Here is a 24988-nt window from a genome sequence, read left to right as displayed (position 1 = left end):
TGGAACTAAAAATACCCAGTCTCTGGGCTCCAGCCGCAGCGAGTTCTTGCTTTCCATCACTTTCTACTATATGAAGCTCAACGCGGTTGTCTTTTTTCTGTGCCTGCAGATGGATCTGACAGAACTTTTGCCTATGACACTTTTTTCTGTGTGAGAAAGGCCAGCAGCTGGTTTTAAAAGAACGTGCGAATCCCATGAATACTGTCGTCCGCTAATACCTGGGAGGGGGAGAGTTTGTGGGGTGCCAGACCCCTGTCGATCAGATAATGATGACCTATCCTCAGGAAGGTTGGACAGTCCCTTTAAGGCCTCATGTACACGACCGTGCTGTGTTTTGCAGTCCGCAAAACATGGATGGCGCCCAAGTGTTATCCGTAATTTACGGAACGGGCGCCCATAAGAGAAATGCCTATTTTGGTCCAGAAAACGGACAAGAATAGGACATGTCCTATTTTTTTTTCAGGACCACGGAACGAAGCTGTCCGCATTTTTTTGGGCCCCATTGAAGTGAATGGTTCCGCATCCGAGCCACAAAAAATGCGGCTTGGATGCGGTACCAAAACAACGTTCGTGTGCATGAGGCCTAATAGTGTAAACCATTGCTAGACGTTTGTATTAGGCATTATTGAAAAAAGTGTATTGTGGAAGTAAGACCAAAACTTCCTACTGAAAAAAAACATTGGGGGTCATTCACTAAGATCACCTTTTTATTCCAGTCTTAGATTTCCCCCTACTGCTGCCATAAGATTCTGCTAATTTATGACGAGGCTCGGCACCTGGAGAGAAAAATGAATCCTTTTTTCGCCAACATTTACGCCCGTAAATGTTAGTAAATTCGCCAAGGCTGGAGTCCAGACCCCTGACACACTCCCGTCACGCCCAAATGCCGTAAAACTGGCCGTGCGACAAAATAGTGTCTCACAGCTGGTATAAAATGGGACTTGTGACTATATTTTACGACTGAAACAGTCGCAAGTCCCTTAATAAATGACCCCCACTGCCAATTTTTCCAGGCACTGCTTTATACCCATCACCTACTTGGAGTATTAGGAAATATATTCCGAGGGGCTGAAACTCTGAAAGTACAGAACAGTGGGAATAAAATTAACTTTTTAGTCATTATTCCTCTAAATGACATGCTTGGCTTGTGGAGTCTTTGGCACAACGCAGACACTGGGTTCTGGCCTCTCTATAATCCGAGCAGATGCTAGGAGGAGACGGCAGGTGTTTCATACTGGAGATCAGCGGCGGCAGAGTGAGACAAGGGCTGGAGATCAGACACAGAAGTGTTATGTAATGTCAAGGTCGTACAGAGGAGGAGACGGCTAATCTTCTTAGTTGACATGTCTCCATCTTTCGAACAAATGGGGAAAATATGTCCCATTATTAAGCAGGCAAGCAGCGACAGCGAACTGCAAGCAAATCCTGACAACCGAGGAGGGTTAATCGGCATGTGAACAGATACCGCACGACAAATGTCAAGATCAGATTTCCTTTATACATTTTAAGTGTGGATTCTGATTCATTATTCAGCACTGGAAACTCACCGGACTCTGATTTTGAAAGCAAACTACGATTTATTTATTTTTTGTTTGTTTTTTAGGACTGCACATTATTATATTTATTTTTATGGTTCAGTCTTTCATTTAAAGAAGCACTCCCTCAAAAATCTGCATTCTCTGATGAAGGTACTTTTCCCATCAGTAACTGTATTTGTGAGTTATAACCTCTCTTCTGATCCTCAGCTGTGTCATGTGACCAGCACTGTGACTTTCCAAATAACACAGCATCTTATGTGTGGACAGGAAGCCAGTTTCTTTATGTATTCCTATTGGAGCCTCAATGTCAGCCTCATAAAAATGAATACAGAACTGACTTCCTGTCCTGTGTCAGTTAGGGCTCATGCACACGACCATGTGCTTCCCGTGGCCGTATTGCGGGCCGCACACGGCGGGTCCGCAATACACGGGCACCGGCCGTGTGCATCCCGCATCACGGATCATGCGGGTCAATGGGTCCGCAATCAGGGAGATGCGAAACCGAGGCACGGAACGGAAGCACTACTTTTTTGCGGTGCAGACAGATCACAGACCCATTCAAGTTGAATGGGTCTGGATCTGTCTGGGGCCGCCGCATGGATGTTGCCGTCAATTGGGGGCCGCAAATTGCGGTCTCCAATGCACAGAACGGGTCGTGTGCATGAGCCCTTAGAGTGTTGGTCACATCACACAGCTGGGGATCAGAAGAGAGGTTATAACTAGTGTTGAGCGAACTTGTGTTTTAAGTTTGGCATCTAAAGTTCGGGTTATCAAAGTAGATTCCTCCCTTCTAATATGACGGAATCTCCTGGTGGAAGTGTCAGTTTCACACAAGCCTCCAATCCGGGAAACACGCTCCGTGAGACGGCTGCGTTTCCCAGATTGAACACTCCTTCTATGACCAAACTTACTGCTTCATAGGGGGTCATTTACTAAGACCGTCTTTTTACGCTAGGCTTAGATTACCCCCCGCCCTGCCATAAGATTTGGCTAATTAATGAACGAGGTGTGCACCTTGTCATAAATTAGGCTAATCTAAGGCAGTCTGTGCACCTGGAGAGAATAACTAGTCCAGCCCATGGCTGGAGTCATTTTTTGCCAACATTTAAACCTGTTTCCAAGTGTAAACATTAGTATACTTGTCGTGGCGCGGCCCCCAACATGTCCCCATCCAACGGCCAAACATGACGTAAAACCGTCCGTTGGACAATAGTAAAAAGACATGAAATAAAAACATGGAAATGGACTTCCAACTATTTTTTGAGACTAAATTAGTGGAAAGTCCCTTAATCATTGACCCCCATAATGTTTTACGATGCTGCGAGTTCCTGTCTGATTGCGGGTCTACTGTACTGAACTCACATAATGTATAGTACAGCAGTGTTCAGGCAAGAACTCACAGCATCCTTATTATGAGAGGGAGTTTGGGTCGGAGGAGCAGTGTTCAGTCCGGGAAACGTGGCTGCCACATGGAGCATGTTACCCAGAATGTGCACGATCCTGTGAAACTGGCCTGACGCCGAGTGTGTGTATGGTCTTGTGCTGTGCCCACAACCTAGTATCTCATTTTAACATAGGGGCAAGGTACTAATGCTGTAATTTTATCTCCACTCACAGCTGCTGGTTCAGCAATCCCAAAACAACACACCCCAGCAGGGAGTCCATCAGACCCTCCCAGGTTTACACACCCTGGAAAATGGGAGATTGAGCAAACTAAAAACAAGAATGAAACGGCAATCTGTTCATCCCTTGTGACCTTAGACGCTCACCGATTACTGGTTTATACTGTATTTTGGCACTAAGCACCAGGGTACAATCATGTGTTTGTTCCTCTATATAACAGAATGGTAGCCTGGTGAAAAGTACCGTCATTTATTGCAGATCTCACAAGCGCACCAAATAACCTTTGAATATAATTTAAATATAGGAGTAACGCCGATTTTTTATTTTTTTTTACTTAAAGGGAACCTGTCACCGGGATTTTGTGTATAGAGCTGAGGACATGGGTTGTTAGATAGCCGCTAGCACATCCGCAATACCCATTCCCCATAGCTCTGTGTGCTTTTATTGTGTATAAAAAAAAACTATTTGATACATATGCAAATTAACCCGAGATGAGTCCTGTACGTGAGATGAGTCAGGGACAGGACTCATCTCAGGTTAATTTGCATATGTATCAAATAGTTTTTTTCCCCCCACAATAAAAGCACACAAAGCTATGGGGACTGGGTATTGCAGATGTGCTAGCGGCGATCTAGCTCTATAACCAAAATCCCGTTATAAAAAAAAAAAAAGGAGCTCATATTACACCCCCAAAGAAAAACACTGGCAGACCTCATGCACACGACCGTGTTTTCGGTCCAGGTATTTCAAATGTGAACCCATTCATTATAATGGAGCCACAAATGATGCAAACAGCACACTGTATGCTCTCCGCATCTGTACGTCTGTTCCGTGGCCCAGCAAAAAAAATAATAGAACATGTAGTATACCACTATATTAGAACTAAAATCTACTCGAGCTCCTGGAGTAAACTCTTCTAACATTATTACCTTCCTTACTTTCACATCTGCATTGTGAATTTGGGCAGATGAAAAGCCTGCAGGGGTTCACCGTGTCCAGCATAATCAGATAATGTTGTGAACCACTGTACACTTTTGGGGGCAATTTTTTTTATTATTGCATTGTACTCAATTTGAGCTAACAATCTTTTTTTTTTTTTTCAATTTGTCTTTATAAAAAATGCTGTGGCCGTCTCTGTGCATCTTTGAGAGTCTTTAGTAGCAGGCTCTGTATTTTTAATGTTTCCCCGTCAGGCAGCTCAGCTGAAAGCTCCTTATCTCTGATCTGATAAACTCATTATAGCTCAATTCTTAGCTTACTGGTGAGAATGTGGCTAAGGCTACTTTCACACTTGCGTTCGGGGCTCTGCTTGTGAGTTCCGTTTGAAGGCTCTCACAAGCGGCCCCGAACGGATCCGTCCAGCCCTAATGCATTCTGAGTGGATGCGGATCCGCTCAGAATGCATCAGTCTGGCACAGTTTGTCCTCCGCTCCACTCAGCAGGCGGACACCCAAACGCTGCTTGCATCGTTCGGATGTCCGCCTGGCCGTGCGGAGGCAAACGGATCCGTCCAGACTTACAATGTAAGTCAATGGGAACGGATCCGTTTGAAGTTGACACAGTATGGCTCAATTTTCAAACGGATCCGTCCCCCATTGACTTTCAATGTAAAGTCAAAACGGATCCGTTTGCACTATCATGAACAAAAAAATATATATATGATAAATAATTTTTTTTTTGTTCATGGTAATGCAAACGGATCCGTTCTGAACGGATCTAAGCGTTTGCATTATAGGTGCGGATCCGTCTGTGCAGATACCAGACGGATCCGCACCTAAACGCAGGTGTGAAAGTAGCCTTAAATAAGTGTTTATGACCTTTTAGTAATTTAGAGATAAGGGTTTATCAGATGACCAGCACAAAGTACCAGTCACACGGCTAGACAAACAGTTAAAGGGATCTGAAATTGCGAGACTTTTCTACTGATGACCTATGCTCTGAATAGGTTATCAGTATCTAATGGGTGGGGGTCTGACACCCAGGAACCTCGGCAATCAGCTGTATGAGAGGGCAGCAGCACTCGCAGTAGCACTGTGGCCTTCTCTCAGCTTTCCCTAGGCCATGTGACGTCACATTCATCGGTCACGCGGCCTAGGCGCAGCTCAGCTCCATAGAAGTGAATGTGATGCAATATCAAGCACAGCCTTAACCCTTGGTGACAAAACAGCTGTATATTTTTTATGAAGACCAATTGAAAAAAAATATTTTTAGCACTAAAGGAGTAAAATGCAATAAAAAAAAAAATTAGACATGAGATTTAAACTGGTAAAAGTTCAAGAGCAATAATGTAAACTTAAAAAAAGAGAATGAAGGAACAATCTGACAATATAGTAAAAAACCGCCATGGCATGCTTACTCTACACCCTAGACAAAATGTCCTTTGAAAGGCTGCGGTACAAGACTTGCACCGTAGCACCAGAATAGCCTGCCGAGCCCAGCCGGATGGTCTTGCTGTATAAAGCAGCAATATTAAACCAATGTTTTTCTGGAGTTTTTCCAGTAGTTGAACTTTATTTTTCCTGGCAAAAGCAAAGTACACCTATGTTTCAACCAGGAAATTTTCCCATTGCGTGGAAACACTGATGTTATCTCCTGTAACGAAAGTGACTGACCTAATGCAGGCTAATAAATAAGCGCAACAACCGGGACAGAATCCATTTTTTTCAGATAACTGGCCGCATAGACTTGCATTGATTCACCTGCTGACCTTGTTTTCCATTATGTGAGGGACATGGATTACAGCTCTGGAATAACAGTGGTGCCGGCCAGGACGGCCCGGAATTCCCGCACACTACATATCCATACTAATAAAGTGGGCCGAGCAGTGCAGACACTGTGTAGGTCACAGGAGCCTGGGGGCCATGTTGGCTCCACACGTTCATATCATACCAAAAACTGGAATTACCAGATATTACAGTAAAATGACAAGCCCTCTCCTCACGAACAGTGATGGCCAGTTCGCAGTGTTCGCCCGTGGACATATGCGGGCTGCCATCTTAAATCACAAGTCCAGGCGATGCACAGGTAAGTCCTTACCTGTGCCTGCGCCGCGAGCTGGTCTGAAACAAATGCGGCTCAGCGGGAGCAGGCAGTTCCGAGAGGCGGGGGCCTTCATCGGGCTGTTCTCGGAACACGGCGAACTGACCATCACTGCTCAAGAATAGCAGATTCTAACATTAAAGGACGATTTTATACTGAATTCAATTAGGAAAAAACGCATTAGTATAAAATCACAAAAGAACTTCTTATGAAATTAGAGGTCCAAGACTGATTATTCACAGATACAGAGTATATGATAAGAAATCTCCTTCTTGGTCACGTTAAAAAAAAATAAAGACATCTCACCGACTGCTTTAGCCTAAAGAAATGGCGTTTTCCTTGGCGAACATTTGCTTCAGGACCTAGTTACAGTCTATATTATAACTGGTCTGTGACGGCTCGGTCATCAACACTAAGGCCTCATGCACACCACATATATTGCATCTGTGTCCGAGCCGCGTTTTTTGTAGATTGCACGCGGACCCATTCATTTCTATGAATCCACACAACAACAAAAAAACTACAGCACACTGATGTCGTCCATTCAGCAAATTGTCCTATTCTAGTCCATGTTGTGGATAAGAATAGTCAGACCTATCGAGAAAAATGCGAATGCATACGAAAGGTATCCGTATTTTGCAGATCTGCGGTTTGAGGACCAAAATAAAAACAGGGCTGTGTACAGGAGGCCTAAGGGGGCTTCCACACACATGTTCTTTCTGGCATTTTTCTGCACTTTAGCTATTTTTGTCACCTTTTTTGCCTCTGCTAATTTTTTTTTTTTTTTACAGCATTTTTTTGCCGTAAAAACACCAGGTCTATAGATAATATGAAACGCACGGACACACGCCACTTTTTCCGCCTTTCTTCATTGGTTACAAAAATACAGCATGCCAAAGCTATGGGGGCGGGTAATACCATGAAGAAAACATTAATGGTAAAACACACTGCGGAACTGGCTTAGTCATCCATAGCAACCAATCAGATTCCACCTCTCACTTTTCAGAGATCCTTCGGAAAGTGAAAGGATAAATCTGATTGGTTGCTATGGCCAAGTCAGCCAGTTCTACTTTACACCAGTTTTGATAAATCTCCCCTCACAGATTCGGTATAAGGGGTAAAACACTTATTTTGGCAAAAAACCACCAGAGCCTAATTCTTGTGTGAAAGGACGCTTAGGGTCCCTTTATCATTGGGAATAAACCCAAATATGAATGCTCATTCTTAATAACGGGCCTGCATAACTATCGCTTGTTTATCGTAGGATGGCATCTTTCATGAGACATTAAAATCCTAGTTCATCTCCAGCACCTTGCCCTGTGTGAACAGGAATTTGTGGACAGGCTACTATTTTTGGGTCACTGTAAAAAAAAAAACAAAAAAACATTTTTTGTGGACCGTACGCGGATCCATTCGTTTCTATGGGTCGACAGACGGATTTCTTTCGTGTGGCCATTGGCAAAATAGTAGAAAAGAAATGCGGAATGCAGTCGTTTGGTATCTGTATTTAGCAGAGACGGTCGTGTGCGTGAGGCCTAATGCTGCGACAATTTCAGGCCTTTGCTAAGCGTTTCTGAAGACAGTGGGACCTCATTAGCCTCCTGTGTGACTATGTCTGCAGCCAGAACATCTGTATAATACCCGCTGCATTATTTATTCCCCATAAGAGAGCGCGGCGGAGAACCGTGTGAATGTGCAGCACGCCGAGTCCTCAGCGCGCGGCCTCACACCTTCCCTCCACCCTGACAGCGCTGTTGCTACGCTTTCTACAACACCAGTGTCCTGGTTTTACCTTCATTTAAAGCTGAAGCATCACTTCAAAATGTATGACTGCAACCGAAGACTCAATTCACTGTAGAACAGTTTGTAGTAAGGAGATATTATAGGTTTTGTGTGGTTGTGGATGAAACGCATAGAGATTACAGATAATTTAACTCTAACATCCATAACATCCTTATTAACTGATGTTCATGCCACCAGGCCCGTCCGTTCCGCACCATTTAGCATCTCCGGATTTGCGGACTAATTGAAGTGAAAAAAAAAAGCAAAAACCCTTTGGTTATTATTTGTATTATTATATATATATATTTTTACAAGCAGAGACAGCAACCTATGTATTGTTGTACTGTTTATTCTCTGTATATGGCGACTATGGCCTCATGCGTATGACTATTTTTCATCCATGTACTATCCACATTTTTTGCAAACAGCACATAGACCCATTATTTTCTATGGGGTCATGCAAACATCAGTGTTTTTAGCAAATCCATTTTTCCGTTCCAAAAATTATAGAGCATGTCCTATTCTGGTCCATTTTGCAGAAGAGAATAGTCCTTTCTATTGATGGGAGTGATTCATTGTTTAATATGGACATGGTCGTGCGCATAAGGCCTGTATCTTATATGCCTAGGGCTGTTTCACACGAGCGGATGCCATGCGTATCATCCGCAGCGTGAATGACCGCCAAGCCCCGCACTGGACAGCAGAGACATGGCGCATTAACATGATTGATAACGCTCCGTGCCTCTCTGTGATCTTTTTACTACAAAATCACAGCGAGATAAAGTTCTCACTGTGATTTTGTAGTAAAAAGATCACAGTCAATCATGTTACTGCTCCGTGTCTCTGCTGTCCAGTGCGGGGCTTGGCGGTCATTCACGCTGCGGATGACACGCATGGCATCCGCTCGTGTGAAACGAGCCCTTAGTGTCACACCAGGTCCATACACTTATTAGTATCTTATTGAGTTGTTTATGTTTATTCCATGATTGTTTATTTGTTTAGTATTAGTGTGTGTATATATATATATATATATATATATATATATATACACACACATATACACACACACACACACACACACACAGTTCTTCTATAAACGTTATATTGCTTGCAGTTCATAGATTACCTGGAGGGCCTTATGGGTTTTTTTCTGGCAATTATTTTTTATCATTTCTTCATCTTTTGCAGCATTTTTTTTTTTCTGTAAAAAATGCCAGCTCCAAACATCAGCTGAAGGTGTATGGGAAATATGATTTTTTTCATTAGGTAGTGTTATTTTTGTCTTTTATAAAGACCAGCATTTTCAGATGCCAGTCTTGATATCCCCTGGACCTCTAGAGGACGTGGCGTAAACCTCGTCATAAATGAAGCTCATCCTCCGGCAGTCTGTGTGTCTAGAATTAACTCTGCGCCAGCTTGTAACCAGCATAAATTGCAGTCATCATTTGCACCAGAGAACTAGTGTAAATTATTATAAGGCCCCTTGCAGACGAGCGAGTATTCCGCGCAGGTGCAATGCGTGATGCGAACGCATTGCGCCCGCAACTGAATCCGGACCCATTTATTTCAATGGGTCTGTGTACATAAGCATTGTTTTTCACGCATCACTTGTGCGTTGTGAAAAATCGCAGCATGTTCTATTTTCTGCGATTTTCACGCAACGCAGGCCCCATAGAAGTGAATGGGGCTGCGTGAAAATCGCATTGCATCCGGAAGCAAGCGCGGATGTGATGCGTTTTTCACTGATGGTTGCTAAGAGATGTTGTTTGTATACCTTCCTTTTTTATCACACGCGTGCAAAACGCATTAAATCGCATTATACCCGCGCGATAAAAACTGAACGCAATCACATACAAAACTGAATGAACTTGCTTGCGAAATTGAGCATTTTTCACTAAACACATCCGGACCTAATCCGCTCACGCATGTCTGCAAGGGGCCTAAATTTGCCGGAGTCAAAGCATCCCCCCCCCCCCCCAAAAAAAAAAAAAACATCACGCCACACTTTTGTAAAGTGACGAGGGCGGCAATATAAAACAGGGTTTGGGAAGATAAATCTCACCCACTAAGTGTAAAAAAATGTAAAGAAACCCTGCAGCGTTTATTTATATTTTTTTCTCTTTACAGGTACCAAAACAGCCAAGTTCACATTTGTAAGGACCTTAAATATGGTATTACTAATCCTTATTAGTTATTTATTGGGGTTCACTGAATAAACCTGTGCACTCGCCATCTACCCTTATATTGTGCTGAAGGTGAGCCCTCTATTATTTTAATATTTTGAACCTGGAAGATTCCTTTAACGTCATTACTGCTGGGCAGGTGGGTCAGACTGAGAGCGCAATGCCTGTGATATCTGGCCACTAGACAGCAAGCATCACAAACACAACCAGCATGTAAAATCTATCAGCAGAAACCTGGAATAGAAGAAATATAAAGACAAGGAGACACGTGCATTATATACCTTCTACATAATAATTGTGTGGCTTTAACTTCACAATACATATAATACAAACATGGCAGCTGCACAAGTGGATGCCATGTTTACAAGGGCCTTGAAGCATGCTTGTCTTCAGCGTACTACCCAGTTGTCAGATATTATATATCATAATTCCTCCACCACTCCATTTTATACTGCCGACAGCACAAAAGGGGAACGGAGACTGGGAAACTATGACCCTGTTCCAAATTCCACAAAAGGAAGGAGCCTGGAGCTTGAACAGATCACCGCTAGCTGGCTGAAAATATGTGACAATCCAATCTTGTGTGCTCAGATCTACCTCCGAACTCATTACAATGAATACCCCAGGAACACAAAATGCACACCTTGATTTCTAAAACTGGGCAACATATATTTTGAGGCAAAAATATTTTTGTATTAAGTTTTTATTAAGAAAAAAATTAGACTTCTGCAGCTTCATTGTTTCACAGTACATAGCAGCTTCAGAATGCCATTCACAGTGAAATCTGACAAACTGGCTGTACGATGGCTCAATCTCCAGCCGTGCTCTCCTTTTCTATACTAATATCTAAGCTTATATATAACAAAGTTAAACTTTGATTTGGCCATGAATCAACTAAGACGGTTGCTCTGGACAGTTCAGAGACGGGCTGGAGATCAAGTCATCATACAGCCAGTCTGAAAGCCTAAACAACAATGTGTCAGGACAGGTCATCAGTATCGGATCGGGGGGGCCTGACACCTGGGATCCCGGCTAATCAGTTGTCTGAGAAGACACCGGTTCTCGCAGTAGCACTGTGGTCTTCTGTCAGCTTGCCATGCACAGGGCCGTACATTGTATAGCAGCTGTGCTTAGTATCGCAACGTGATGTTACATGGCCTTTGCTAAGCTGTGAGAAAGCCATGGCGCTACTGTGAGCACCAGTGCCTTCTCAAACAGCTACCGTATTTTTCGCCTCATAAGACGCACTTTTTTCTCCCCAACTGGGGGAAAAATGCCCCTGGCCTCTTATGGGGCGAATACTAATGAGCGCTTCCATTATGGAAGCGCTCATTAGTACCCGAGGACCAGGAAACGGTGAAGGCTCAGTACTCACTGCTTCCTGATCCTTGGCTGTTGGCTGTGCAGTGGCTGTGCACGGCACGAGGGCGCTCTGTGAACTCACGCTGTGCGCTCCAGTTCACAGCACAGCCGACAGCAGGAGGAAAATAATTGCGCTGGAGGAGTGGAGCGGCTCCGTCCAGGAGCAGGAGAGGTAAGTGGTTTATTTATTTTGTGATCTGAGGCTGGGGGCTGCTAATATATATGGCTGGGGTGCTGATTACAGATATGGCTGGCGGGCTAATATGGTTGCCTAGAGGCATGCAGGACTGATATGAGGCATGGGGGTCTTATTAACATTGGGGGTCTGATTGGTGGTCTGACCTAAGGTGTAATGAAATTTATTTATTTATTATTGTCTTACTCTAAAACCCAGGTGCGTCTTATGGGCTGGTGCGTCTTATAGGGCGAAAAATACAGTAATTGGTGGAGGTCCCGGTTGTCAGACCCCTACCGATCAGTATAAAAGTCTTAGGAAAACCCCTTTAAAAACCATCTTCTCCCTTATATACACACACACAAACTCCAGTTATGCATCACCTAAAAGTGCTATACACATATTCCTGATCACCAGACTATTATAAACTGTAAATACATAAAATAACCCCAAACTAACGTGTTGGATTAAAAAGACAAAAAAAAATGCATTTTAAGAACAATAACCACCTATCATTCATACCTGGAGCGCCCTGCTCATTTCACTACAAATCCATTAATAACCTGTAATCAACACATTACAGTAAAAACAACATGCCCTGATCTTCTGTAATTACCCATTGGACGTGTACATTTGCCGCTATGCACTATACGCCATCTATAATAATCCTGTATAGACAAAAACCTCCAAACTAATAATGCTGCACAGACTTCAACTGTGCAGCAGGTTTGAGATCATCCTCTTAATCTCACCGCCGATCCAATAATATGTTTATAAAGGCACTGGTTTTCTTAAAGGGAAATGCTGAGTCAGGCGTCTATTCATCACACCATCTGTTCTCATGATTTTCAGTTATCACTTTTTTTTTTTTTTTTTTTTTTTTTAAGCACAGACAACAACAATTAATGGTGCATGAAATTTCACTTTTGTGGACAAAGGTCAATGAATGTAGCAGAACCGGTTCTAGCTCTAGTGGGACTAGTCCTATTACCTGCTGACACATTTATCATAAACTGCTCGGCCTCTATGACGTATTCACCTGCATATGCAAAAGAATATGATGGCCTTGATTAAAGGGGCTGTCCTGAGAATAGCCATTAATATTCGAAAGGTGGGGGGTGCAACTCTTGGCCCCCCACCAGTGAGCTGTTTTTTTTTTTTCTTCATCCAATCCGTATTTTATGCAGGATCGGATGCAGAACCAGTTATTTCAATGGGGCCACAAAAATGTCCGTTCCGTCGGCCCACAAAAAACATAGAACATATCCTATACTGGTCCATTTTGAGGACAAGGATATGACATTTCTATAGACCTCTAAAAAACAATGGTGGCAAGCACACGGCCATGTTTTGCAGATCCACGGTTTGCAACATACAATCGTATGCATGAGGCCTTAGGCCACTTTCACACAGTCAGGTCTCGTTCACATTTCTGTGAAAAAAAGCATACGTGTTTTATCTGTGAAGCTGTCCGGGAAAAAAAAGTTGTGGTTGGTCTGGGAGTCCGTTTTTACCATTCGTGTGTCATCCGTAAGTCACTGACGTCGCTCAGCTGAAAATGTATTTCCAAAGAATCTCCTATTAGTCTTCAGTGAAAAACAGGCTTACAGCCGTTTTAGGCCTCATGCACACGACCGTTGTGTGCTTTGCGGTCTGCAAATTGCGGATCCGCAAAACACGGATATTATCCGTGTGCATTCCGAAACATGCGGAACAGTGTGGACAGCGATTTATATACGGTAACTGCTTATTCTTGTCCGCAGGTTATATATTTTTTGCGGGAACACAAAGTGCTGTCTGCATCTTTTGCAGCCCCATTGAAGTGAATGGGTCCGCATCCAAGCCGCAAATACTGCGGCTCGGATGCGGACCAAAACAACGGTCGTGTATGAGGCCTTAAACTGTATTAATAAAAGTGATATTTTAATTTTACTCCAAACCTGGGTCAAGTTAGGTTAATAAATTATGTAGTCAGTGATTTTCACGGACCTATAGACTTCAATGGGCGTGCTTAGTCCGCATCACGGACCAAAGTAGTGTATGTCCCCGTGATTATTTTTTTTTTACTTACATATGGTCAGTAAAAAAAAAAAAATACTGAAATGTGGACACATTTAAATCAATGGATATGTGTGCCGTCCGCAGACAGCACATGTCAGTGAAAAACGGAAATATGAACGAGGCCTCAGTGATTGTGAGCCAAAACCAGAACAGGAGCAAATCTTTCCATTAGACCTTATCTCTGCGTAGCCGCCATTCCTGGTTTAGGGCTCATGCACACGAGCATTGAACGTTTTATACACGGATACCGGCCATGCACATTCCGAATTTTGTGGAACGAGACGTCCGGCCCACAGAACTGTTCAATCCTTGTCCTTAATTGCAGACAATAATAAGACATGTTCTATTTTTCTGCAGAACGGCCATGCGGACATGATTAAAGTGAGGCGTCTGGGATTTTGATATTGATGGCCTATTCTCGGTAATGAGTCATCCATATTTGATCGGTGGGGGTCTGATTCCCAGGACCCCTGCCGATCCAGTGAAAGTTGAAGCCTCCACACCGCACAGCGCCATATATTGTATAGTGGCTGTGCATGGTATTGCAGTCCGTGTATTTCATTGAGCTGTGCCTAGGCCATGTGGCCTCTTTAAACAGCTGATCGATGGGGATGCCGGACCCCCTCTGATCTGAGGATAGGCCATCAATATCAAAATCCTGGACAACCCCTTTAATGCTTTACTTACAATATCCAATATTTTCTATTCCACAGGCACCTTGCCATGTTATTGTGGCAGGTATGTAAACTCCCATATGAATGTATACAGCTAATACTTAAACGCTTCCTGAAGCATAAACGTCTCAAAGCAAACAGCAGGATTATACTTCCCAACAAGGTCATCACCCTCATATTATTCCTGGACAATTGCAAGGTGGAGCAAGTGTCGGGGTTTTTATGATTCTTTGAAACCATATAGCCTGCAGTACAATGCATCCCAACACAATGCAGGCTGTAGAGAATTACACAGGAAGTCTGCACTCTGTTCATCAGCCCTGGTGGATCGCACAAGGCTATTTTAGCAGCGTCCGGCCCTGCTGCTAGGCCTCATGACGGCTGGGAGGCTATGACACATGAAGGTCTACAGCATTAGGGTGCATTCACATGACCGTATGTATTTTACGGTCCGCAAAACACGGATTAGCAAAAAAATACAGAAGACGCCCGTGTTGCATCCTTTTTTTTTTTTTCTCAGACCCATTGTAACAATGCCTATATTTGTCCCCAAAACGGACAAGAATAGGACACGTTCCATCTTTTTTTGCAGGACTGCAGTACGGACTTACGGATGCGGACAGCAAACTAAGTGCTGCCTGCATTTTTTGCAGCCCCACTGAAATTATTGGGTCCGCATCCCATCCGCGAAAAATGCAGATTGGAGGCAGACCAAAAATATGGTCGTGTGAATGGGGCCTTTCTGTGACAGCAAAGAAAAATGTAGGTTTCACACCTGAGAATATCATCACGTTAAAAAAAATAAAAAAAAAACAGTGAAATAAATAATTCTTACCCCCTCATACACAGAAAGACAAAGATTTATCAAACTGGTGTACAGTAGAACTGGCTTAGTTGCCCATAGCAACCAATCAGAGTCTACCTTTCATTTTTCAAAGGAGCTGTGAAAAATGAAAGGAAGAATCTGATTGGTTGCTATGGGCTACTAAGCCAGTTCTACTTTACACCAGTTTGATAAATCTCTCCCAGTGTAAACTGAGCCTAAAGATGGCCGTACACAATAGAGAAAAGTTGTGCCACTTTCAGATGAGGAGTTTACAATCTATTTTGTATGGGGACTGATGTTGGGGGAAAGAGGAATTGGACATGTTGGCCTTCAAAAGCCAACTATGCACGTCTATAGTGGTATATCATGAATGGCCAGCTGTTAAAGGGGTTGTGTCATCTCAGATTCGATGGTATATCACAAGAATATACCATTAAACTCAGATAGGTATGGGTCTCAGAGGTGGGACCTGCACCTATCTCTAGAATGTGTCCCTGAAAGTGAAGTAGAGTTCCCCGTGCATGCATGGTGTGCTCTCCATTGATTTCTATGGGAGCTCTGGAAACGGCTGAGCAAGCACGCTCAGCTATTTTTGGAAGTCACATAGAAATTAATGGAGAGCGCAACACACGGCCACCGATTCGTTCGCTTCTATGGGACTTACGGAGACAGCCGAGGCAGTGCGTGGCTATTTCCGGCAGTTCCATAGGGGTCCCGTTCTGGTTGCAATATTGATGGAGTACCTCCAGGATAGGCCATCAATATCAGAAGTGGTGGGGGGTCTTACTCTCAGCACCACCACTTATCAGCTGTTTGAAGAGGGGACGCTGCAGACTAGTCACTCTTTACAGTGCACGCCATCTACTTAGTAGCATTCGCGCAGAGTATCAGCAGCTTTGTCCCATGAAGCTGCAATACGCTGTACGGTCACTACAAAGTAGATGGACGTGCCGTGAACACAATTAAAGGGGCTTTCCATGAGTACAATATTGACAGCCTATCCTCAGGAGAGGCCATCTGTATCTGATCGGTGGGGGTCCAATGGCTGAACAGCTGTTTGAGGAGGCTGCGGCACTCCTAGGTCAGTGAAGTTACATTCATTGTACACATGGCCTATCTGCAGCTACAATCCGATTCAAGTGAATGGGTCTTGGGTGTAATACCAAGCACGGCCTCTATACAATGTACGGCGCGCCCCATGGCGTGACGTAAAATTCTTTAGTAACAGACTTCTTGTCAAGCAGGTGCTGCCACAGAGGGTGGCAGGCTGTACATACAACTGCCGGTGACTGACAGTCAATGCTTGATGCAAATTAACAGCTGATCAAATAATTCTGTTCAGCAAAGTCCGCTAGAAGTAAATACGGCAACATCTCAAACTGGCCCCTGCGGCCTAAGAGACTTCCACCTGATAAACCTATATGACTTCTAGTACATTTGGAGATACACCCGGTCATAAAACTTGCTGACTCAAAATGAGAAAACTGCCTCCTAATCTCATTTTCTACATTCCGCTGACAGTCCAAAAGCCAAAAACAATCATACCCAACTAATGTGCTAGACAAGAATACACAGCGTGAGGAGCATTGAATTATATAGGCACTGCTCATACCATGTTAGTACCTTCAACGTAGGTTTCTATTCAGGTTTTTTTTTTTGTGCATAGAGGGAAAAAAAAAAGGATCGAAAAGTTGGCATGGTACACAAAAAGCCAATGCTTAAAAGGGAACCGGTCACCACAAAAATGCAGTGTAATCTGCAGACGGCATGTTATAGAGCAGGAGGAGCTGAGCAGATCGATAGTCAAGTCAATGGGCCTGGGCTGCAATACCAAGGACAGTCACTATACAATGTATGGCGCTGTGCTTGGTAAGCAGTGAGGAGGCCACAGCGCTCACTGGGGTGCTGTGGCCTCTTTAAACAGCTGATCGGCAGGGGTCTAGGGTGTGAGACCACCACCGATTGGATATTGATGACCTATCTGGAGGATAGATTTTCAAGATTGTACTCCTGGAGAATCTATTGAAGTATCTGCTCTTTCTGGACTCGGTAGACAGGTGGGCAGTCCTATTAGTGACTGACCGTTATCTATGTATACACACATATATATAGGCAAGGTGGCCAGTCACTGATAAGTCCACCCACATGACTGCTGAGCTCAGAAAAAGCAGAGATATAAATGTATAAATTACACAGTTTACAGAAAATTTCCCAAAAAACTTCTGCTCCTCCTGCTCTATAGCATGCCACCTGCAGATTACACTGCATTTCATGGTGATAGGTTTCCTTTATATGTGCTAAAGGTGTTGTCTCACAATGGTCCACCTTCTCTAGGCCTCAGTGAGCTTCATTTACGCTGCAGTTTTCTTACGCAGTGTGTGGATGAGATTTCTTAAAATCTCGTCCAGTTTACTGGTACTTTAGAACATTGTGAATTTGCTGCACAAATACCCACAGTGGCAAATCTGTGGCATTTCAGTCACTTGTGGACATAGACACCCAGGAAGACAGGTGTTTTACTAGTGAAATGCCTATGCTGACGGGTTGGATGAGCGACTCACACGTACCTCAGCTCTGGACTGTCCATGGCGTTGTATACCGGTTTCAAGTTACAATGCCCCAGGAAAGACCAATGTATTGTATGTAAAAAATATTGTAACCCGAGGCCATTGTAACTTGAGGGACCACAGTCTACGTTAAAAGAAACATCACAAGGCTGCTCCAAATGGTATCCAATATAATATAGAAAACTTCCGACCTGGTCAGTTTGTAAGGAGACAAATTTTTTTTATAAATCAGCCAAAGTTTTACTCACTGAGGACTCATGCACCCGGCCGTGGCCGTATTGCGGCTCGCAAACAGCGGGTCTGAAATATGCGGGCACCGGCTGTGTGCTTCCTGCATCACAGATGCAGACCCATTTACTTGAATGGGTCCGCAATCCGGAGCTGCGGTGCAGAACGGAGGCACGGAACCCCACGGAAGCACTGACCTATTTTTTTACGGTGCGGACGGATCACGGACCCATTCAAGTTGAATGGGTCTCGATCCACCCCGGCCGCCGCACGGACGTTGCTTGTGCATTGTTCCTGTTGCGCGAGACTTCCTGGTGCTGCCATAGCCACTTGAAGTTAAGTGTTTTCTTTCCCTTTTGTATTTTGTTTGGGTTATTTTGTGTGTGGCATTTCCCTGTCATTTGCATTAAGGCCTGAGGGAGACTCCTGTTCGTCCTTCCTTTTGGAGGAATAGGTTGTCTCAGTCCTGACATTAGTACCAGGGTCCTATAGGGTGAGTTAGGTCACTGGGTATTCCTGTGTATGAGGTAGGTGAGTTCATACACAGGAATACCCAGTGTCCTAACTCACCCTTGGTGGGTTTGACTGACATTACAATAATTAGAGATGACTGAGCACGCTTCGGATGCTACATCTGAAGCCGCTTTGTTAAAAAAAATATATATAATACTGTAGGGAGATTCGTCTCCATACAGTATTAGAATGTATGGGCTCCGATGAGCCGATGTAAGTTATTCACGAAGTCGCGCGAGACTTCGCTAAATAACTTCAGCAATCGATTATTACAGTGAAAAACCACTTCAAAATTTGGAACTGAAGATATTCAATGAAATCTCGTGCAACTTCGTGAATAACTTAGTTCGCTCATCTCCAACAATAATGTGTATGGAGGGGGGGGGGGGGGGGCTGGACCCTTATCTACCATCACACTTTCAATACTTGACTAAATGACAGGTGATAAACAAAAAAGTGACTCTGTTAGTAAACCCCTCTAAGGGCTCACGCACACAATCATTGTTTTTGTGCTCATTCACTGTAATAGGACTGCAAAAAAATAATAATCGGGCAGCACTTTGCTTGCTGTCCGCATCCGTATGTCTGTTCCGTGGCCCGGTAAAAATATAGAACATGTCCTATTCTTGTTTGTCTTATGAACAAGGATAGGCTCATGCACACGGCCATTGTGCGGCCGTTCCTTGCATTTGGGACCACAAATGCGGTCCCCAATACACGGGCAACATCCATGTGGCGGCAAGGACGGATCGAGACCCATTCAACTTGAAGGGGTCCGTGATCCGTCCGCACTGTGTAAAAAAATAGAACTGTCCGGAGGCACAGACAGAAACAGCACGGAAGCACTCCGTCTATTGTGGACCCACTGTATGCGGGATGTAATATGGCCACGGCCTGACAACAGCCGTGTGCATGAGCCCTTATAGAGGGCAGGATGTTCTGTTCCGCAAAGTGCTGAACGCACATGGCCGTTATCCGTGTACGGCGGATCCACAATTTGCATACAGCTACGGCTGTGGTCATGAGCCCTAAATCTGCAGCCAGCAGTCCTTGCTGACAGGTAGGACTGCCCTTTAACTCCTTCAGGCCTCATGCGCACATGGATCCCGGACAAGTAGACGCCACCATTTTTTTACTTCTGTAGAAATGTCCTATCCTTTTCCGCAAAACGGACAAGAATAGGACATGTTCTCTCTTTATTTGCAGGGCTGCAGAACGGACATGCGGATGCAGACAACACAAGGTGTACAGTCCGCATCTGTTGAAATGAATAGGAGTAATGAATTAGCATCTAAACTGCACCTGTCCTGCAGCTGCACATGCACCTGTCCTGCAGCTGCACATGCACCTGTCCTGCAGCTGCACATGCACCTGTCCTGCAGCTGCACATGCACCTGTCCTGCAGCTGCACATGCACCTGTCCTGCAGCTGCACATGCACCTGTCCTGCAGCTGCACATTCACCTATCCTTCAGCAGAATTGTGTGTGGACAATCCAGAGTGAATTCAGCAGGAGCAAAGGCGAGGCGATCATTCTGAACAAATCTCATTCTCACACAGGACATTTGCGGCAACAAAATCTATACATAACTTGACACATATCCGCAGCATGTCAATTTCTGATGTGGATTTCAGTCTCCGCAGCGCAGCAAACCCGCAGCATAACCACAATGAATTCCACACCATCTTCAGAATTTGCTTTAGCAGAATTTCTGTAGATCCGCTATGGATTCCGTTCACTATCGGAACTGTACACCAAACAGGAATATACAGGAAAAATAAAACGACAGTACCAAACGAACTTCAGTGGTGCAGCTTGCACATCCGTACGCAGTAAGGTATTGGATTTTTCATAGTCCCATACAGGACGCCTCATATTTTCGAGAGATGCCTCGTGCAGTATAGATCATCATGTTGACTAAACCGCCAAGTCCTTACCATTTAAATGGTTTTCCGATCCTTTAATATTGGTGGCCTATCAATATCCATTTGGCACAGGTCTGCAGTAGCTCCAGCGCCAGAAATATGACTGTCTATGGCTACTTTCACACCAGTGTTTTTGCTGGAGCTGTCATGATAATACAACCGTCTGCATCTGTTATGGACGGATCCACTTGTATTATATCTAAAATAGCCATGACGGATCCGTCTCCAAAACCATTGTAAGCCAACGGGGGACGTATCCGTTTTCTTTTGTGACAGAGAAAACTGATCCATCTCCATTGACTTAGGCCTCCTGCACACGAACGTGTGCGCCCCGTGGCCGTGTCGCGACCCGCAAAATGCAGGCCGCAATGCACGAACACCGTCACTTTAATGGGTCCTCGATCCGGCCGTTCCGCAAAAAGATAGGACATGTTCTATCTTTTTGCGGAATGGAAGTACTGGACGAAACCCCACGGAAGCACTCCGTAGTGCTTCCGTGGGGTTCCGTTCCGTGCTTCTGTTCCGCACCATTCCGCATCTCCGGATTTGCGGACCAATTTAAGTGAATGGGTCCGCATCCGTGATGCGGAATGCACACAGAACGGTGCCTGTGTATTGCGGATCCGCAATGGGACACCTACGTTCGTGTGCAGGAGGCCTTACATTGTGGCTCATGACGGATCCGTGCACAGCTATGCACCACATCGCAGACAGAAAAACACTGCTTGATGGGGACGCAACCAAAAGGAACGGAATGCATTCTGGTTCACTCCGTTTCGTTCAGTTCAGTTTTCCCCCCGCTATTGAGATCCTATGACGGATCTCAATCGCGGAAAGGGAAAGCGCAGATGTGAAAGTAGCCTATTGCATGTGGACGGAGCTACTGCAAAAAGCTGATATGTGGGGTGTCGGACTCCCCTGAATAGGATAGGCCATAATATAAAAGGACTGGAGATCCCTTCAAAGTGCCTCTCCAGGCATACCCTGATTAGACGCCTGGCGGGATGCGAATGGGCAGAACAACCATACAATGCCCAGCGGGTACCATGCACGGGTTCTATTAATCAGAACTGGATCCATGCACCATACTTGCCAGGCATCATATGGTTTCCTTGTCGACGGTACTACCCTGCGCGTACATGCATCTTTTTCGCGCCTGGAGGTGCACTTTAGCTCCGGAAAGGATAATATTACCAGACATTAGACACTTATGGGCTACATATCTCATGTAAGGAAGCAAAACGTACGTGGAATGCTAAACAGCAGCAAATCATAGCTCCTTCTAATATATTCAAGACCATGCGCGGAATAATGGGAGTTCTCAGCAAATATTTACAGCAATCTGCATTCCTCTGCTCCCATGGATGCACACAAAGCATTGTTCACACTTGATACTTTTTATGGAATTGTTCTTTTAACAATGAGCTAATGGGGACGTCTTGAGAAAACCCAGGGGACACGGGTATATCCCTGCCCTTCTATCTACACACCCGACAGCGCGATCCATGCCATAGGAAGGGATAATGGTAAATATATATATTGTACTGCAATAGCATAATAAATAAAACCGCCTGTACACACCATACAAATATTGATTTGTCCAGAGAGAATGGTGCGCCTCGCAAGGTGAGTACAATCACAGGGGGAGGTGTATAGCGCATGGTATTTCATAGTGATGTTTCATGGCAGTGAAGGAGTTAACACGGCATGTGCTCCGACCCAAGAAGATGGAAAAAAATATAAAAAAATAAGGTTGTAGGATCTTTCCAGTAAAGGATTCAAAAGGCACAACAACATGCCAGAGGACCACACAAAGCACACTTACCTTCTATGGCTATGACATGCTCTCGGATCTGGTTCTGCAGTGCAGGCTCATCGAGACGCTCCAAGAGTTCATATATCGAGTAGATATTGGGGTGCACAGATTCAAATCGCTGGATTTCAGCCCGAATGGCTGCCGAGTTGGCCAGCTGCTGCTGGTAGTTCATCTTTCCAAGGCTGGGGAGGGCCTCACATATCCGGTCCTGGGGGTGCAATGTAATATATGGAGGGGAGATATAAAATAGGAAGCAGAGGGCCAGGGTGCAGTGATGGGGGGCAGGGGTTAGACAGGACCAGCAGTGAATACAATTAGAAAAGCATCCAATGCAGTATACCCAACACTGGCCGGAAACCTGCTAACGTGGTGATCACATCAGGAATACAATGCCCTGTCAATGGCTGGGTACATCTACAGAACACGTGCTGTCCATAAGGTCATATGAGGGGCACGCCTGCAATATGACATCTATCACTATACATATCTGTTAGAGGGCACAATTACCTGGCAGAGGCGGAGATGGGGCTCAGGATGTCTGAGCTGGCACTGCAAAATAACAGTACAGAGGGAAGGGGGCAAGTAAAGAGGAATGAGAGGAGGCTGCTCAGAGGGGACAAGAAATGAATATGTATTGGGCAGGTGACCAGAGGAAAAGGCAACAGGGTGGGCAACCCGAGTGGTGTGGGGTCATCTGCTGAAGGGCACATGCACCAAAGGAGGGGTGATTGGAGGAAGCACAGGCTACACCAGAGTCAATGATGAAAATAGGTCAATGGGTGTTCAGAAGACAGGAGAGACTAAGGGAACCAATAGGGATTAGCTAATAAGATGCTGGAGGTGATCTATGGCACCATAGGTGTATAGGGGGTGATCTGATGAAACGCTGGGTGTCCAGGAGGTGATCTGATGGAACGTTAGGGTGTCCAGGTGGTGATCTGATGGAACGTTGGGTGTCCAGGGGGTGATCTGATGGAACGTTGGGTGTCCAAGTGGTGATCTGATGGAACGTTGGGTGTCCAGGTGGTGATCTGATGGAACGTTGGGTGTCCAGGTGGTGATCTGATGGAACGTTGGGTGTCCAGGTGGTGATCTGATGGAACGTTGGGTGTCCAGGAGGTGATCTGATGAAACGTTGGGTGTCCAGGAGGTGATCTGATGGAACGTTGGGTGTCTAGGAGGTGATCTGATGGAACGTTGGGTGTCCAGGAGGTGATCTGATGGAACGTTGGGTGTCCAGGAGGTGATCTGATGGAACGTTGGGTGTCCAGGAGGTGATCTGATGGAACGCTGGGTGTCCAGGAGGTGATCTGATGGAACGCTGGGTGTCCAGGGGGTGATCTGATGGATCGCTGTGTCCAGAGGGGGATCTGATGGATCACTGGGTGTCCAGGGGGTGATCTGATGGATCGCTGGGTGTCCAGGGGGTGATCTATTAAATGGCTGGGTGCTAAGGAGGTGATCTATGGAATGATGTGTGTCCAGGGAGGTGATCTATGGAATTATGGTCGCTAAGCGGGATGACCTATGGAAGGCTGGGTGTCCAGGGGGTGATCTGATGGAAGGCAGAGGGTACTGGGGTGGGCAAGGGCTGCAGCCGGTAAGAGGACGCAGTCTCGGTCTTCTAGCTGTCTCCAGTGCGGTAACTAAGCTCGGTCTGTCCGCCGCCGCCACACGTACTGACTGTCTCCGGCGAGTGCTGGAGATCCCGGCGCCGTTTTCCCGGCTGTCTCTTTCTATTCCCTGTAAGACGGTGTCCCGATCCTGCTGTGTTTTCCTCTCTTCCTCCGTGACTCTCTTCCCTTCGCTTCTCCTCCTCCTCGCAGCCTCTCCTTCCTGTCTCCTCCCCCACCTTCCAGCATCACCCTCGGAGGGTCTCCTGCAGCACCCGGACACTGGAGCGGGCGCTCACTGGACCCCTGCCCTCAGGAAGCAGGCGTGTGACCCCCTAGTACCAGAGGAGAGGTGGCCGCTATAAGGGAATGTTCACACAAGGCCGCTAAGACTCTGTCAATGAATGGGTTTGTGTCTGCAGCTAACCTCTAGTCTGACTATGGAACAGTCGCAAAGATTTCCGCAGCAAACCTGCCAGGTGTGAACATGCTGCAGATTGGCCATTGCAGGTGGACAATTTCCAGTGCACCAAAGTGGTTGAAATTTTACAAATTCCCATCGCTGTGGACAGAAACCGCAGGGAACTGACCTATGGCGCAGATTCCACATCAATTTATGCCGTACATTTACTTGTTGCAATGCGGCGGGTGAAACCCGCGACAGATCCTCATGTAATATAGGCGGATTTTGCTGCAGACCTTTCTGACCTTCGCCACATGTGACTGCACCCTAAGGTTATGGGGGGGCTGCTACAGAATCTGCATCAGAAATTTGACCCTTGGATTAAAAACGGATTGGCTCCACTCCATGGGGCTAATCCCTGCAGTTACTAAGTGTCACTTCTTGACTGGTGTTGAGCGAACTTGTGTTTTAAGTTCGGCGTCTAAAGTTTGGGTTTTCGAAGAATTGCGTTATGGTTTCCACTACCACGGACCATAACGGAATTTAGAATCCTTAACTCGATTCTTCCATAACCCGAAATTTAGACGCTGAACTTAAAACACAAGTTCACTCAACACTATTCTTGACGCACCTTTCAAATCTGCAGCATTCACGGATTCG

At 45.2% G+C, this 24988-nt stretch overlaps 1 protein-coding gene across 1 annotated transcript in view; it reads right to left on the bottom strand.

The window, feature by feature from the left end:
• AGAP1 (ArfGAP with GTPase domain, ankyrin repeat and PH domain 1) overlaps positions 1-24134 on the bottom strand; it is a 377584-nt gene extending 353450 nt beyond the window's left edge. Inside the window, exon 1 of the mRNA XM_044303243.1 lies at positions 22322-24134. Within this exon, the coding sequence (XP_044159178.1) occupies positions 22322-22484 (163 nt within the window). The 5' untranslated portion in view covers positions 22485-24134. The remainder of the gene's footprint in view (positions 1-22321) is intronic.
• Positions 24135-24988: the final 854 nt, after the last annotated feature.

The sequence above is a fragment of the Bufo gargarizans genome, chromosome 8 (genome assembly GCF_014858855.1).
Source record: "Bufo gargarizans isolate SCDJY-AF-19 chromosome 8, ASM1485885v1, whole genome shotgun sequence".
NCBI lineage: Eukaryota > Metazoa > Chordata > Amphibia > Anura > Bufonidae > Bufo > Bufo gargarizans.
Note: the sequence above shows the minus strand (reverse complement) of the source record. Positions and strands in the feature narration are given on the sequence as shown.